Source organism: Hermetia illucens, chromosome 5 (genome assembly GCF_905115235.1).
Source record: "Hermetia illucens chromosome 5, iHerIll2.2.curated.20191125, whole genome shotgun sequence".
NCBI lineage: Eukaryota > Metazoa > Arthropoda > Insecta > Diptera > Stratiomyidae > Hermetia > Hermetia illucens.
The window spans coordinates 24,608,496-24,626,037 of NC_051853.1; the positions used below are offsets into that span (position 1 = coordinate 24,608,496).

General features: G+C 42.8%; 1 protein-coding gene across 4 annotated transcripts in view; it reads right to left on the reverse strand.

Annotated features, from left to right (window-relative positions):
* Positions 1 to 5,602: 5,602 nt before the first annotated feature.
* LOC119657591 (E3 ubiquitin-protein ligase Ubr3) overlaps positions 5,603 to 17,542 on the reverse strand; it is a 114,962-nt gene continuing 103,022 nt past the window's right edge. For all 4 annotated transcript variants that reach the window (XM_038064573.1, XM_038064572.1, XM_038064570.1 and 1 more), the window contains 8 exons: positions 16,052 to 17,285; positions 12,869 to 14,310; positions 12,486 to 12,705; positions 12,217 to 12,423; positions 6,287 to 6,903; positions 6,080 to 6,211; positions 5,872 to 6,011; positions 5,603 to 5,805 (listed from right to left, as the gene is read on the reverse strand). In XM_038064573.1, the coding sequence (XP_037920501.1) occupies positions 5,688 to 5,805; positions 5,872 to 6,011; positions 6,080 to 6,211; positions 6,287 to 6,903; positions 12,217 to 12,423; positions 12,486 to 12,705; positions 12,869 to 14,310; positions 16,052 to 17,285 (4,110 nt within the window). In that variant the 3' untranslated portion in view covers positions 5,603 to 5,687. The remainder of the gene's footprint in view (positions 5,806 to 5,871; positions 6,012 to 6,079; positions 6,212 to 6,286; positions 6,904 to 12,216; positions 12,424 to 12,485; positions 12,706 to 12,868; positions 14,311 to 16,051; positions 17,286 to 17,542) is intronic.

The window sequence follows — 17,542 nt, forward strand, 5'->3', positions numbered from 1 at the left end:
TGCATTTTTGGCAGGCTGCATTATCCTATCGAACAATGCATAATTATTTTTCAGCAAACTATTATCTATAGCAAGCGAGTCACTATTTGGGATGCAAATCTGAAGAATCTGAGACCCAAAATTAAAAACAGGACCTCAATTTCTCAGCAAGTTTCGTCATCAAGCAGGTTTTATCCAGCCCAAGCTGTTCGGTTGTTCACAGAAGAATACCATCTTTTACAATTGCTTCTACGATTTGAGGAAAAGTTTTGATCAGGTGCGACACATGTCCACTCGGTATGGTACGCTAGAAAAAGGCAAGTAAACGCATGTGTGATGTGGGCTTTGATAGATCTATACTTAGGTGCTTGTAGACATAAACGATTTATATTTGACGAATCATCGGATGTATTTGTATAGTTTTGCCCTCGCTACGCGCTGCGACCAGTAGAATTTGCACTGCGACCTTCCATTGTAGTGGCTTGATGCTCCAATCGCTAAAGCATTCAAGCATTTGATATATTTTTAAAATTTTCCTAATACTTAGTACTACGCTAGTGGTAACTCCCCCTCGGACACCATCTTATCGTGGTGGGGGAGCCGGTAGTAGTTTAGCACTATACTTAGGGTGTCCAAAATATTAATATGGAAACGAAGGATTTGAACTCTCCAAGTGGTAAGAAGTCACGGACTTTGAATCCACCCACGACCATGAGCAATCATGTCGCGGCCGAGGCCCATTCATACCCCCCCATAGATGAATCTGTAGAAGGCATGTTTTCCGACTCAGTGGAAAGCTTGCATTTAGTGCCTACGGCGAAGTTAGCCCGAAAGGAAAGTACAGTAACTCTTAATTTGGGAGAAACTGGAAATCCGACTACGGTCGGCCCGCCCGCGGTACTACAGACCAAATCTACCCGCAAACGGAAGAGGAAGGCTCGGCAGAACGGAACTTAGGCCACTAAGGAGGGGGGACTACAGGCTGAATCCTGCCTATCAGAACCTTCTCCTTTACCCGTACCGGGAAGAGCGGAAAAAAGAGAAGCTGGTGACGTGGACGGTACTGGTTTAACGCCGGTATGTGGAAATGAATGCAAGCGGCCCGGATACCGTGAACCTGGAAAGGCCCCAAACCAGCGGCAGAAGAGAGCACTGCGAAGGAAGTTGAAGCACATTGGGAATGAGGACATGGACGTGGCTGTACCACTAGGTGCGGTAACGTCCAGAGAAATCGGACGCCAGGAAGCGGGATCTTCGGCGGAAGGTAGGGATAAACTGGAAACCCCGGTGAGATCCACACTGGACGCACCAGACTCTTCTGTTAGCGGTAATGCGCGAAGGAAGCGTAAGACCAACACATCTGCTGTTGCCAACGTTTTATTGTGCTCCGCACCAGGACTTACATCCACGCGTCCCGCGGGGATTAGGACCGGTGTGTTGGGAGGTGATCAAATCAGCAAGAGAGATCTCAATGAAGCTGGTCCCTCCCATAGGAATACGGACACAAAGGCGGGAAGGAAGGGAACGTATGCGTAAGCTGCACCCTCAGTTCTGACTGCTGCCGTGAGAGTTTCCTCCAAGGATGGCAAAATGTCAGAGGGACAATTTACCATCCTCCGGGAATGCCTGTGGAAGAAAATGCTGGAGCCTGGAACGAAGCCACGATTTAACAATCAAGGTTTTCGCGATGGGTTTCTCCATTTGGAGTGCACTGACGAGGCTGCCTTAAAGTGGCTCCAGCAGGTAATCCCGGCTTTGAGTTCACTATTGTGAACACTGAGCTACGCAGGACAGAACATGTCGGATCTTGGTTACCGGGCCTTCGAAGGAAGGCAGAGGACATCATCCGCATGCTGGGTGAACACAACCTCAGCATGGAGATTCGCACTAGAGGGTAAAGTTCATGAATGCCAGGAAGGACAAATCTACAAAGGTGGAGGGTTTCAACTTGGTAGTCGAACTGGACCAAAAGGGTCTGAATGTGCTCAGGGGAAGTGCTCGATTTTTTCTTAGATAGACTGAAATTCTGTCATATCAGGAAACTGTAGAGCATCATCTCCATTTTGAGAGCGAAGAACAATGATGGTCTTCGACTCACACAATATAGAGCAAATTGCAGCATCTTCGGTGCGCTCTCCCATAATGAGCTGCGCACGGAGGATAGTGCATACAGGGGCGGAACTCCCGTACAGGGGTTCGCACTGGTGAAGAGTAAATCCTACCAATTAGTTACTTCTCCTACACCTTCCAAGGAACAGCCAGAAGAAAGGGAAGCTAGAGACGTGAACGGAACTGACTTGAGGCCAGTTCGAGTGATCGAATCTATGCAAACCAGACACCGCAAACCAGTCAAGGTGCTAAGTGGAAAACAGATGAATGCTCTGCGGGATGAGATGAGATTTATCATGGATGAGGACATGGGAACTGCGGTACCTCCAAGTGCGGCTTTTTTCAGAGAAATCAAACACGAGGAGATCGAATCTCTGGCGGTACGGTGTGGGGGAAACCCCGTCATACGCAGACTGCCGCATACGCTTCTCACTGTTTTCCATAACACATTAGACTAAGTTCATGTCGAAAAACATAAAGATTGGTCAAATCAACCTGCAGCATGCCAAAGCCTCCTCCTATCTGTTGGCAGCGAGACTGACAAAGCTGCAGGACTTCCCCTAGATCTTTCTGGTGCAACAGCCGTGGGTTCGTTTTAACAGAATCTGTGGCATTGAATACGATGAAAGCTCCATAACACCAACGCGAGAGCTTATGGGTCTGGTGGCGTATGCAGAATCAAGTGGTCTTGAACTCTTAATAGGTTGCGATGCGAATGCTCAACACATTTGTTGGGGCAGTACCAAATGCAATCCAAGAGGAGAGAAGCTATTTGATTTCATCACTTCAGCTGGTCTTAAGACTGCAAAGGTAGGGTGCGCCCCTACGTTCGTGGGACCGAGAAGAAGCGAAGTAATTAACCTAACAAAGTGCTGCAAGGGGCACTGGTTGCGAAAGTGGTTGTTACCCATGAAAAAATGAGAGCTGCGATACTGTCCTTTGAACATTTCAAAGCACCTGGCATGGATGACATCTATCCGGCAATGCTAAAGGAGGGTATGGAGCACTTAAAGCAACCTCTAAGAAATATTTTTCGAGGATGTCTTGCTCTGGGCTACGTGTTTTCCTCTTGGCAAAAGGTTAAGGTAGTCTTCACACAGAAACCTTGGAAAGATGACTATTCTAATCCAAAGAACTTCAGACAGATCAACTAGACTTCATTCTTGCTGAAAGGTTTGGAGAGACTGGTGGAGCGTTACATTCGTGGGTCACACCCACTTAGTGAAAACCAACATGCTTACCAACGTGGAAAGTCCTGTGAGTCTGCTCTTCATTCTTTGGTTACAAAGATAGAGGATGCAACTTTGAATGGTGAGTACGCGATGGGGGTGTTCGTTGACATTGAAGGGGCTTTTGACTGTGCGCCTTTTCAAAAACTTTGTGATGCCGTCAGAGCGCATGGTGTTGATGATGCTTTAATTAACTGGATCTATGCAATGCTAACGCAGAGACTGCTGTGCGTTGAGGTGGGTGTCAATCGCTATCTGACTGCAGAAGCAACGAAGGGCTGCCCCCAAGGAGGTGTGCTTTCGCCAGTTCTGTGGAGTATGCTGATCGATTCGCTACTATGCGAACTACAAAATTTGCCAAACTTATGCTGATGACGTGGCTGTGCTTGCTGTTGATCGGGATCTTGGAACGGTGTGTAGAAATATAGACATTGCCTTTCAGTTAATCCAAATAAAACCACAATGGTTTTATTCACAAAAAGGAGAAAACTGGATGGAATTTGCCTCCCTGAGATGAGAGGTACTACCCTTCAACTCTCCAAAGAAGTGAAATATCTGGGAGTCACTCTAAATAAAAAACTTCTTTGGAACAAACATGTAGATGTAAAGATGAAACGAGCTCTCACAGCTTATGGGCTGTGCAGATGGACCTTTGCCTCGACATGGGGACTCAGGCCTCACATGGTAATGTGGATATACGTTGCCATCATTAGGCTGATGTTCGTTTATGCATCCGTAGTGTGGCGGGTCAAGGTGAGACAAAAAGGGTTTCATCGTACACTAGCCGCACTGCAAAGAACTTTGTGTCTGGGTATCACATCCGGCGCAGCTCTAAATGCACTACTGAATTTGCAGCCTCTGGATATATTTATTCAAAGCACTGCAATGAGAGCAGCTCATAGACTAATTCGATTAGATCTATGGGGAAACAACGGATGTGGGGGTTACAGAGCATTGGAAGAGTTACTGGGAGGACTGAATCCAGTTTTTACAATGCCTTCCGATTGTCGTGTCCCCATACATCTGTTTGGTAGAAGATATGAAGTTACCCTAAAGCGTAGAGAGAACTGGGAATTGCCAGAGGAATGCGTGGCGGGATATACGGAAATCTTCTACACCGGTGGCTCAAAAACAGAAGAGGGTTTTGCAACCGGAGTCTACCTCTCGAATAAAAAGAGAAGTGGGCTTTTCCTTTGGGGCAATATGCAACAATTTTTCAAGCCGAAGCTTATGCGATTCTAAGGGCAGCAAACAGGGTGATTGACGAGCGGTTGAAGGGCAGGCGCATCGCTATCTGCAGGGATAGCCAAACTGCATTGAGGGCGTTGAGCAGTCCTTTGATGACCCCGAAAATCGTAACTTACCTTTTATTTTGGCGGAAGTCTATCCTAGAAATTTATTCTTAGATTGTTGACTCCTCCTCCCAATGAAAATTGAATAGTTCGCGTGGTTTCCTAGAATCTAAAATAGAATCTTCACTGTACACATGGCACAGGAGCTATCTTCACATGGTAAAGAAGGTAACCATTGATTTTCAATGAAAATGGACACATTTTCTAAGGCAATTAACAATGTTTTGATTTTTAATGTTCAGTAATTGTCATATACATTTTACTCTTCTTTAATTCAAAGCGGTAAACTATATAATATGTCGAAATAATATACGTTTACAGCGTATTTTTCGTAATTATTATTCATCTCTCATCTCTCAGTTTCTATTATTTGAATATTAACAGAACATTATTATAGATTATATATTGTATAATTTAACGAACTTCGATCCTAAGAACTAGTTTTTCGTATTTACTTAATATTTTTTTTTTGCAATTTTATTATATATAATCCTTGAGTTGTTAATCTTTCTCTTTCATCGCGAATTTTAATATTTTATTCTTTACATACACAATCCTAATTATGTCTCGATTATTTCTTTTGAGATTTTGTCTTATTAAATTCATTAATATAAACAAATCCCGTACTAATGTCTCTATGTATTTTCAAGAGTTGGCTAACGTACGAAAAGAAGCTTGAAAAAATATGTGAGTTATATTTATACTAAACGATTTTAAATATCACACAAAGAATAGCTGGATAACCTACTGTAGATTTCAACCTTAAATATATTAGTTTTATGTTCTTTTTTTATTATTTTTTAGTTCATAATTCATAAGAAAGAGGGAAAACGAAAAGCTCGGAATTCATATTTAGCAACGATATTGTGGCTTTCTATTACTTTATTCATCAGATTTGACCTCTTAAAAAATTGAGTAAAAATTACACGCTCCTTTGTTTCATTCGTCTATTTTTGATTCACTTCAATATGTATCAATCGAAAAACGTTTTGCTAACTTCGAATAATTAGTAAATAGTCTACAATAAATCACGATGAAATACCCATGTGTGCTTCGTATGCGCGAACCGATGTGAGAGCCATTGAGATTCTAATAAGTTGAAGCGATCCTCACTGAGATACAATGGTTTACCCCGTCTGCAAAATAAAATAACAAATTTGTCAGGACCTGCAATTGACCCTAGTTTTATTTGATTGTCATACTTCAAGTCACGATCCTCTTCGTCGAAATCATCTAAGTAAAGTGAGCCCCAGAGACAGGCACGGCGGCCACGTATAACAATTATGTAAGTTGACGTTACCACAAGGAATATACCGATTCCGCCCCCACAAGTTATCGTATGCTGTGGAATGTGAGTACACAGTTTATAAATTGAGACTAGGCACAGAAAGGCTGAATAAAAACCCTTACCCTGACTGCTTCGCAACACTCGTTCTCGACACAACAATTTTGCTTCAAGCAAACAATTGTTCCGCATAGGAGGCAAATCGAACTTTCCTTAGGGACTTTCATACAATTTATGCAAGGCCGTTCGTGGTAGAACTGAAAAAAAAAAAAAACAAATATATTTTCAAATTGAGTTCCGTAACCCCCATTATGCAAGAATGTTAAGCTTACCGTGAATAATCGCTCGTACTCTTTGGGCAATCCCAAAAGTTTAGGTTGCTGCCATGCAACATGTTGATTCATAACGAGTTCCCGAATTGTATCGGTTGGCGGTCTCACACCCATCAATTGTTTGCACCAGAAATTCGGTACACTCCTCTCTGTGCCTGGTATAAAGCACAGTGCCTTCGATGCATTGAATGAATCCCAATCCATACTTTCAGTCACTAGTTCTAGATAATATACTAATCGAACGAATTCTAGTTGCGATGTAGAAATATCTGGAAGATCTTGTCTGTACAGATGATGTCTAAGGAGCGCTGCAACTCGTAAGTATGGTAAGCATAATCGTTGTAGTTGTTGTTCCATTGATTTCATATTAACCGAGCTGGGTCCGTGTTCCATATGAACACATTCACGACGTAAATGTTGGCATTTATTCATATTGATTAAAACGTAGGCCATGGCAGACCCTAAATTTGAAACACCATTTATCGGTACGTCGGGAAGATTCAAATATTTCGATAGAATTTCATCACATTCTAAGTCAGTCAATGTAGTGCATAGTTGGACTACGATCTGATAGTAAAGTAAATTGTACATTACTTTGACTATGCAAGTGAAATACACTGTAAAGAAACATAAAATGGAAATTAGTATTTGAAAAGATCAAAGAGCCTTAGTGACTTTTATTATTATTAACCAGCGACGGCAGTGATCGTAGAGCCAATTTTTGCCTGTTTCCGTTTTTTTTTTGATTAGAAGAGATTTCATTTTCAAATCAATTAATAAACCCGACTAATTGTATCGCCCTTCGTGTCTCCTCGCCCAACTTTCTCCCGTTCATTGGTATCTTGTGTATATGTCCCCTGTGCTTGCCCTTCTCACCTGTATGAAGAATTGTTTAAAAGTTTGTCTGAACTCCTTACCGTCAGATTCCCTCCCCCCCCCCCCCCCTTCCTTTGCGGAGATTTCAACCTCCCATGCTCCACTGGCCTAATCATCCTAAACTTCCAATTCCTTCCAACAACCTCTCCCATTCTTCCCTCCCACTTTCTTTCTTTATGAACACTTGCTCTGCCCTGAATTTCAATACCACCAAAAATTCCTTGGGCCGCACCCTCGATCTCTTTCTTCCCAACCTCCCCGAGCGCCTCTGTTTATTTCCTTGCACATCCCCGTATGTCAAAACTGACGCTCACCACCCCGCCAATTTTGACGATCTGAACTCAGCTTTAGCGTCTTTCAACTGGGTACATATATTAAGCAGCTCATCGTGTGATTAAGCTCTAAACACCTTTTACAATATCCTGTCCAATCTCCTCTCCTGTTATGTCCCTTCTTCCCCTCCCTGTCTACGTTCGTACCCAACTTCGTTCACAACGGAGATTTTTATTGATATTCGCTTGAAACATACACTGCGGAAGAAGTTTCGGGCTTCTAAGAGTGACGCCAACCTTGCTTACTTTAAGACTATACGCTCTAATGTGAAGTCAATGATCAGAAAAGTGCGTAAATGTTCTTATTGAGCGTCGAAGCCGCCCTTGCCCGCGATAACTTAAAACCCTTTTGGTCTCACGCTCGCAATTCTCGTAATCCCACTCAATCTCTCCCTTCTTCTATAAGCTTTGCTGACTCCACTGCCAACTTCCCACAACAATCCTGCGACCTGCTGTGCGCCTACTTCTCTTCAGTGTTTTCTCCCTCGAGCCCTCCACCCTCTAAACCTCTCATAACTGCTGACTGCTCCGAATCTCTGACCATTCGTCTCCTTGGTTGAGTTCCTCATTAGTAATTTTGACCCCAATGTCGGACCTAAGCCCGAAGGGCTTCCTAACTTCTTCCTCCTTAACTGTAGAAAACACATTTCCCTCCCCCTGAGTATAATCTACAACAAAAGTCTAGATGAATGCTACTTTCCCCATCTCTGGAAAGAGGCCCTTATCATCCCTATCCTCAAGAGCGGAGGCCCTTCTCTTGCTGTGAACTACCGCCCCATTTCCCTTCTCTCCTCTTGCTGCAAAATCCTCGAAAGATACGTCATCGACTGGTTGACCGCGCACTTCGGTCACCTCATTGTCAAAGAGCAGCATGGTTTCGTGAAACATAGATCTACGGCTTCAAACCTTCTGGTCTTTACCAACTTTGTTGCTAAATGCTTGAATTCACGACAGGAGGTGCATGCTATTTATTCCGATTTCTCCAAAGCCTTTGATACCGTTGACTATAACATTCTCCTCTCTAAACTTTCATTACTATACTTCCCTCCCTCAGTCATTTCTTGGCTTTCCTCCTATCTCTCATACCGCGAAGTTTTTTTTCATGGTTACTCATCTCGTTCCTTCTTTCCTTCCTCTGGTGTTCCCCAAGGCTCTATACTTGGCCCGCTACTCTTCCTATTTTTTTTTTCAATGATCTCGCCTCCATCCTCACCTGCCCGTATTTGCTTTACGCAGACGACCTTAAATTGTCTGCCTCTGTTTCGTCTCCGTTGGACTGTGCTCTCTTAAAGTCCAACCTTGATAATTTAGTCCGCCGGTGTTCGGTCAACAAGCTAACACTGAATGTCAACAAATGCCACTGGATGTGTTATTCGCTCAAACCTTCCCCAACATCCTTTTTCTATTCTCTCAGTGGACAACCCCTTTCACTACTGACCTCCTTCAAAGACCTAGGTGTAATATTGGATGATAAACTTCGTTTCAAATCCCACTACGTTGACATCATCAATAGAGCTCCCAAAATGTCTGGTTTTATCCTACGTTCTTCCTCCGACTTTACCTCAATCCAGCCCTCCGTAACACTCCTCAATTCCCTTGTCAGAAACATCCTTGAATATTGGTGTGTAGTCTGGTCCCCCTTCCGCATTCGGGACTGCCGCACTCTTGAAGTTGTACAACGCAAATTCACCCGGACCCTCTTTTACAAAAAGAACCTTCCACGGAAGAGGTGGAAGGAACACTTCACCATGATTCCTAACTGTTTCACATCTCGTGAGGCTCCACCTTTTATTGATGAATTGGCTAGTGATCGTAACATGCGAATATGGACTGATCCTCCAAGCAAAAGAAAAATCATTTCAGCCATCAATGAACTCAAACGTAGTAAAGCCGTTTGGCTCGACGGTCTGCTTGCAGAGATATTTACAACTGTACTTACAGGTTTCCATCTACCAGATCTACTACTTCCACCCGTACGAAAATCATGGGAATTCGAGACCCTTCCCAGAGAATAGAAAAAGGCAATAATCGTTAAAATTCCAAAGAAGGGTACCCGGTCTGAGTATGACAATTGGAGGAGCATCTACATACTCCCCCGCCAATAACAGTTAAAGCAATCTTGGAAGGCATGAAAGAGCATCTCGAAAGCTTGATCGACATAGAGTAGGCTGGTTTCCACTCCGGATCCTTCTACATTGACCACACCAACACTATGGATCACTTTGCAACCTTTTTGTTATTGATGATGTCCTTCATCTTGTACGGAGGATGTGGAGGAGTTGAATGGATGACGACATATTTCCTCAAACACGTCGACTACACTCCGTTTGCACTGTCAACGAGCCATGGAACTCTGGATTTTGAAAGAGAGGCAGGTAAAATGAGACTGAAGCTAAATGCCAACAAAACCAAGGTTCTCAGTCTGACGAGTCATTACACTCTTCCTATTTATATTAATGAGCAGAGCATCGAATCTAGGAACCATGGTTTCCGCAGACGTTGGCACCGGACTGGATGTTGTTAGAAGCATTAACAATGCTAAACCCGCTTTCGCTACCTTTTCTAAAATCTGAAAATGCAGGCACCTAAATACCAAGATCAAGTTCAGACTGTTCTATGCTGGTGTTCTTTCTGTGTTGCTATATGGGAATAGCACATTGAAAGTGACCACCGTCACTCGAAAGCTCCTACCCTTCGTGAACACCTATCCCGGCGTTCAATCGGAATATGCAGACCTGATATTAGTTCAAACGAAGTATATGGTCAGTGCACAGGTTTGTCACCGGATCGTGATATGATCAGAAGGTGGAAGTGGTAGTGTTTAGGTCTTACATTAAGCAGGCGCGACAATTCCATTGCTGGCTACGCTATGCGGTAGCACCCACTCTCCCAAGATGACCAACGAGTGGGTGGAACCAAGAACACTTAGCGCAAAACGGTGGAGGAATGTGGGCATCTCGAGATGTCCTGGAGATAGCTGGAGCACGTTTCTGCACAATGCGAACGAAGGCGCGTAAATGTGGTTGACTTGCTTGACTCCACTAGGGGATGAATGACAACCATATATAATATATAACCCTAGACCTTCATGATTTTACCGCCTTTGCGTTTCAATGTATCGCAGAGTATTTTCCAGGTGTCTGGCTTGGTAAAAAAGAACCCAAACTCACGGTTTATCTTCCATTTTTTTCTTGATCATTTCCAGTATTCTTTGCTTTAGGACCATGTTAATTCCGCAGCCAACAACTTTCGTCTATTCAACGGTATTCGCTGATTTGTATGAATTTACCGTTATCCTGTGCCTGGTGTAATATTGTGGAGAATTGAGTAATGAAAATATGTATATACGATGAAAAGCCTGGAGCTGACCTCGTGCCCACACATCCAACTGGAATTCATCCAAAACAACGATATCAAACAATGTAAGGACGAATTCGTACGGTACCTTTCTGAAACGTGCTCGACACAAAAAGCATAAGACTGCTTCGATGAAACGTGGCCAGCGACCCATTAGTTTAGTTTCAGGGAGTTCGCTTGATGCGCACGTTAGAGGTGCTGAAAGAGAACAGTATTTCTTCACTCTCGAAAGCCTGCCAGACAATCTCCATTAAGGAAACATAGTTGGATCCACCGTTATAAGATTGAACAAAATTGACTGCTTGCTCAGTGATTCGTTGATATCCCATCACTCGTCGGTAAGTAGTAAAATTAGAGGCAGAAGCCGATCCTGAGATGGAAATCAAGTCCCATTAACCGGGAATTCTGGAGAATGCTGCAATTGCCATTAAGAAAGACACCCATCAAGCCTTGACAGAAAAGCGAAATGAATACAAGTTGTCTATGCGGCGCACCTAACACATTGAAGACGCGGTGCGGAGCAGAGGTCCCTGTTGTCATGCACACGAATTTCCGGCTACTGTTATGGTTTTGGGTGTGTGTGTGTGTGTGTGTATAGTGGGGGAAAAGCTAAAGCTTCTGAGCACTCAGGCCGTGTTGGCCCATTGTACTCGCCACCCCCGTCTAACGGAATATTCCGGATTCGTTAAGGTTTTGGGTGTTGCGAGCAACAAAGGACATGCCATGCCACCTCACTTCTTCACACAAAGACTTCGAGTCAATTCTGCTGCATACATCGAGGTACTAGAGACAGTAGTGAAACCCTGGATTGATAGTGTTCGCGGTGACAGCCCATACATCTTTCAACAAGACTCTGTTCCTTCACACAAAGCGATGGCGACACAAGATCGGATGGCTGAAAATTTCCATAACAACATAACACTGAACTTATGGCCGCCTAGCCCCCCAGACCTTAATCTTCTGGATTATTACGTATGGGGCGTAGTTGAGCGTGAAACCAACAAACATCCTCATAACACTATTTTTTCTCTCAAGACTGCAATTAATACCGTTATGTTCAAAATGAACAAGGAGCATTTGTTTCGGGCATGCAATCGTTTCCGGACCCGGATTCAGGAGGTTATTGCAGCTATCGGAAATTTTATTGAATGAGTTTATCGATATATAATAAGTTCATGTTGTGAAAAAAATTCGTCAAGTTGCATTCATCCATGTTCAAACTAAAAGCTAATTAATTTTACTCTCAAGTTGTCCTCAAATACCGTACGCACCCTGTATAAGTTGCTTATGATAGTAGAAAGTGACATATTTTTTTCATTGCCGTGACTGGTCAATTATATCCAAATAAATTTTTCAAATACTCACCTTGATCTAAATGCAACGGTGCTAGCAAAATAAATTTTAATAATAGTGCAATCGGATCAGATAACAGACTAGGTATGAGTTCTCTGCAGTGTGATGGTACAGGAGCTGAGTCCGTAACTGGAAGTCCGGCCAAGGATGCCCACGACCGCCACAGTGGCCATTCAACTAAAACTCGCACGTGAACAGATAACACATGAAGCAATGGAACTGTGGAAGGATGAGAAATATGTTAACCAAAAGATCTATGTTATTCAATCCTTTCTTCTTACCTATACAATCTCTTTTCGGTTTATATCGAACAACATTACTCGAACACAACGATCCACCACGCTGTATGACTTCAGCTTCTAAATTTGTTCGCGCTATTGAAGTAACAAACAAAAACAAACTACGAAACGTGGGAGGAATTCGTTTTGACTTTCTATGTGTGATATTGGTCATATCCTCCATGGCTCGACCCATTGCTTCGGATAGTTTCGTTGATGTTTGCTAATTTGGGGAGAAATTGGAAAGTTATTGCAACATATCGATTTTATATATACCAAAATCCTGCCATAAGAAATGGACGATTTTTGAAGATATTTGAATGAATGCAAATTAAAAAAATATAAATTTTGCAGCTAAAAAATGAATCTAAAAGTTGTCAACTTACCGGAGGCTTTTCATTCTCTTTGATTAGGACCGTGAGCTCACTAGCGATTGCCTCGAATGGCAATTGTGTTGATCGAATCATCGGCGTGGGTCGGTCTAATTGTGGACTGAGTGGTAGAACAGAATTCGAAAGCTGTCGACACACAGGACAATAAAATTCGCCACGCTCAACATGCAAATTCTGACGTTGTTGTGGATAAAGTGAATTCAAGTAGGCATCTAAACATGTCAAGTGAACATGATGTCCACACGACTGCACATGAACACCAGTTTCATAAGCCATATTATTCGATAAATACCATGACTCCTCGCCAAATTTCAAACTCAAAAGTTCTGTGCGACGATTAAAGTCGGTTGCTAGCCGGCTTTCACGATCCAATTTTTCCTGGTCTTCGTTGCAAAGGGCCAGTGGAAGACGTTCACCAGTTTTGCGCCGATGGCCCAGGACTCCGCTCGATTCAACTAGGACAACTAGGCCTATCGGATTGGATTCAGTACTGGCGCTAGTTCGATTGCAGATAATGCAATCGTATTCCTTTTCACGCGGTTGCTCAAATTCATCCTCTTCCTCGTCATCGCAACAATCCATATCTTCAGATGCCATCTCCATGAATTGTTTCTGTTTATTCGCAAAGTCTTGCATGAGTTTTTGCTGTCGCTCCTTGGCACGCTTACTTCGCTCCTCCTTTTCTTTAGCCTCTCGAGCCTTCTGTTCGGCTTGTTTTTCTCTTTGGTCTGGCCATAGATTACGGCGAATCTCCTCGATGCTTTGTGCACATACTTCACTTTGTCTGGCAATTTTCTTCAAGAGATTTCCGATAAAGAAAGGTCCATCACCAATACGTGAATCTGTCACACGAATATTATGTCGTGTTCTTGAATGAGACTGACTAGAATAGTACATAGAAGATGGCCCAGCTTCAAACAATAAATCACCCGTATTCTGCATAGGGCTATCTTCTGAAGTTGATTCGTTGTCTTGATGTTCATCATCGAGTGAAAAACTGTCAAGTGTTCCACTCAATTGTGAATGGAGTTTCAGTAGTAATGATAAAATACTTTCTTCTATTATGATTGTATCAGTGTCTAGGCCAATTGCAGCACTATCTACTGTACGCTTACGACTGTTACCACTTCCAAGACCTCCACTTCTACTTCCAAAAGCTCTCCTTGATCCAAGCATATTTGAAGGCACTACATCCAAATTTCGACTTGGTACTGCTACTGGTTGAACCCGTTGGAATGGTAACAGCATTCCATTTATATTGATATTGTTTGTTGGCGAAAACATTTCATTTTGTCGTTGTTGCGTTGTCCTGTAGGATGAGTTGCCACGATTACCATCAGGATTAGTCAAACCTAAATCTCTTCGGATAGCAACTTCCATTCCACTTTCTGGTAAGGTTATAGGAGGAAGCGCAAGCGTTGAAATGATCGGCGAACCTAGGTGTGAAAGGAAGAAAAACGTTTGGGAAAAGTAAGAATCGCTTCTATATATGAATATCGAATTGTCTAAGAAAAGATTGTGAATACTATCTTAAGTACGAATGGAGCAGTCTATCATACAATGAGTCCATTCATTGACTCAATTATGATAAAATTTAAAAATATTTGGCGATGATGGCTTTTCGATTTCCTACCAAAGCAGGGGCAACTCGTCAGACGCTGCCTCACCTCTGCCCTGGGAGCAGAACACAACATGACTACAAATTATATTGAGCGCAAATCCGCCGCGAATTATATAAAGGAGCACTTAACATCTGCCGCTTCGGCGCGCTCCCGGGGCAGAGGTGAGACAACGTCTGACGATGTGTAAAGCCGTCATCGCTTAAAATTTTTAAAGTTTGGGTGCTAAACCCTAAACGAGGAGTTCGTGGACCAAAAAAAGAGGAAGTATTAGATTGTTGTACATGAAATGGCCGATTTGGTACTAAAATTTGAAACGACTGAAACGCTTACAAAAATTTATTTAATTAATCGAAATAGGTGCCAGTCGATTCAAAACACTTCTCCCACCGAGATTCAAGAGCATGTATGCCAGTTTCGTAGAAGTCCAATTTTCGGGTGTTGATAAACTCGTCAAAGGCCATTTTGATAGCCTATTTATTCCTAAATGATGCTTAAAAAAGTGATAGTCGGTTGGTGAAAGGTCCGGTGAATATGGTGGATGAGGCAGAGTCTCATATTGCAATTCGTTCAAATTTTGAACCGTTGTTCTGGATACATGTACCATTATTTCGGTGCATTTATCGTTTCTCCAGGTGCCAAAAAAATAATAGTGGACAACTCCAGGTGTAAACCACCAAACAGTCCCCATTACCTTCTTCGGATGGAGGCTCGGTTTCGGCATACGCTTCGGTGGCTCATCAGCATCTAGCCATTGCACTGATCGGCGACGATTGTCGTATAATATCCACTTTTCATCACATGCCACTATTCTGTTCAAAAAGGGATCGCTTCTGTTGCGGGAGAGTAAAGAACGACAAATTTCCATGTTTTGCTCCAAGTTGTTGGAAATGCCGGAAAACTGTACGTACGAAAGTGTACATACGCCCAGTTTTTCTGCAATGTCTCTCACAGACTGACGTGTGTCGAATTCAACTAGCAAACGCAGCTCGTCGTTGTCAATCGATGATCCTGGATGTCCACGTGGCTCATTTTGAAGGTTTACGGCGCCCGTCCGGAATTTTTCGAACCACCGCCGTATGTTTCGTTTGCTTACCGTATCAGCTCCAAATGCGCTGTTGATGTTCCTGGTCGCCTCCGCTGCTTTATGACTAAGTTTGAACTCATACTTTTTATTCATTGTTATCACAACGATGGACAAAATTGAAATGACTCCTTGATTGAATGTAGGAGTATCTATACTTCATTATCCGACACCAACAGCGCCAATTGGTGGTGGTTTGATATACCAAAATCGCAACTAACTTCACTTGATTGCCAAATCGGCCATTTCATGTGCAACAACCTAATAAAATGTCCCTCATTTGGTCCGGTCCGGCATCAAGTTGATGCGGACTTAGGATCCCGCAATTCTCGATAAAATTTAGTTTCTTCAGACTAAATTTGTAATTTTTTAACTTCTTGATTACCCGATTTCGGAAATTAAATGCTCTTTTTATTTTTTAATTAAAGGGTCGAAAATGGGTCTCTTTATTCCCCAGACTTCCTACAAACTTACCTCTTTCACTGATTTCATCCTGACTATTACTACGTATCACTAAGGCATCTTCTCGTACCACTGACAAGTCTTGTGGCAGTGCAACTTCCATTCCACTTGGGACGATTTGATGATCACCTCCTGCATTAGGACCTGCATCAATTAACATTGGAAGAGTTTCACTCTCCGACACATCCCATTCAAAATCGCTATCGAACGTTGCTGTGTTATAATTTGCTGGTGAAACGTGTGGCTCTTGTGGATTCAATGAAACTTTAGAAACTACATATTTGAGATTCTCCAGGAGAGAATCAGTGGGGTAGCAGTTAAGAAGTTCAGGAACTTCCCTACTAGACCTTCGATAATAGTTCCCTGCCCTGTCGCACTCTACGATAGCATCACTTGAATTTTTCCTGTTCATATCGACAGCTATTTCCAGGAGAAATACAGTAAGCGCCAGCAGATGTTCCGACACATTGTGAGAGTGGACCGCTCTATGGAAAATTGCTAATGCGGTTGCATGGAAGACGCGTGAATTTAATATGCAGCAAGGATCACTAAATGCCTTGCCGACTGGTCGCGGCAATCGGAATGGAGGCCAGAGGTTTCCACTTTTCGGCATTCTATTCTGTGATTTTACATATTCAGCAAATCGATCCATTGAGCTTTGGAAATCTCGTCGATGAACAGCCCGCAACAGGACGTGCAGTGGATCATAGTACTTCTCCCAAACATCGTCTATTGGCGTAAACAACCCTTGCTCCAAATTTTCAGACCCAGACGTGGGTGCACGATACACTGACAACTGCTTCAAGAACTTTTCAAAATTTTTCGTATGCACGTTTCCGGAACGTTCAGGCATTAGTTCTAAAAGTTGACTATGCGTTTTATTCTCCGTAGCAAGAAGGGCACTGATCTCTATTATGCACTGCGTTGCTTCATCGTTACCCAAATTAGTTCGTGAAGTTACTAGCGTTGCTAGAAATGTTAAAAATCCTTCCAACATGGAATCCTGCTCTAATTCTTGTGGTGATGTTAGTGGTGCCATTCCCAGCCAATCCGATACTCCGAATAAGTCAATTGTTGTTGTTAGAAATGTATGAGGTCGTAGTTGAGTGGCGCAGATTTGAAGAAAAAATAAATCCATATCGACCATTGAATTGCAGAAGTTTGCTTGGATGTATGTCATGGCTTGACCTTTTATTTGTAGACCGTTGCGAACCCAAATGCCGGCGAGTATTTCGTAGAAGAAACTCTGAAATTATAGTAAAAAATTGGCGCCGATTAGAGACTATGCAATGCTAGCCGAAAAATATATAAAATCAAAATGAATTGCCTTAAAACTAAACCAATCGTCTTGGATAAACGATGGACATTGCAAAGTTGGTTATGAAGGTATTAAAAAACAGTTTCGAGGTTCGCTGACTATTCGATTTAGCGAATGATCGTAACTCCGCATCCACTTAATGCGTCCAATTGGAGGGCATCTCTCACCCAATTTTTTGGTTCGCG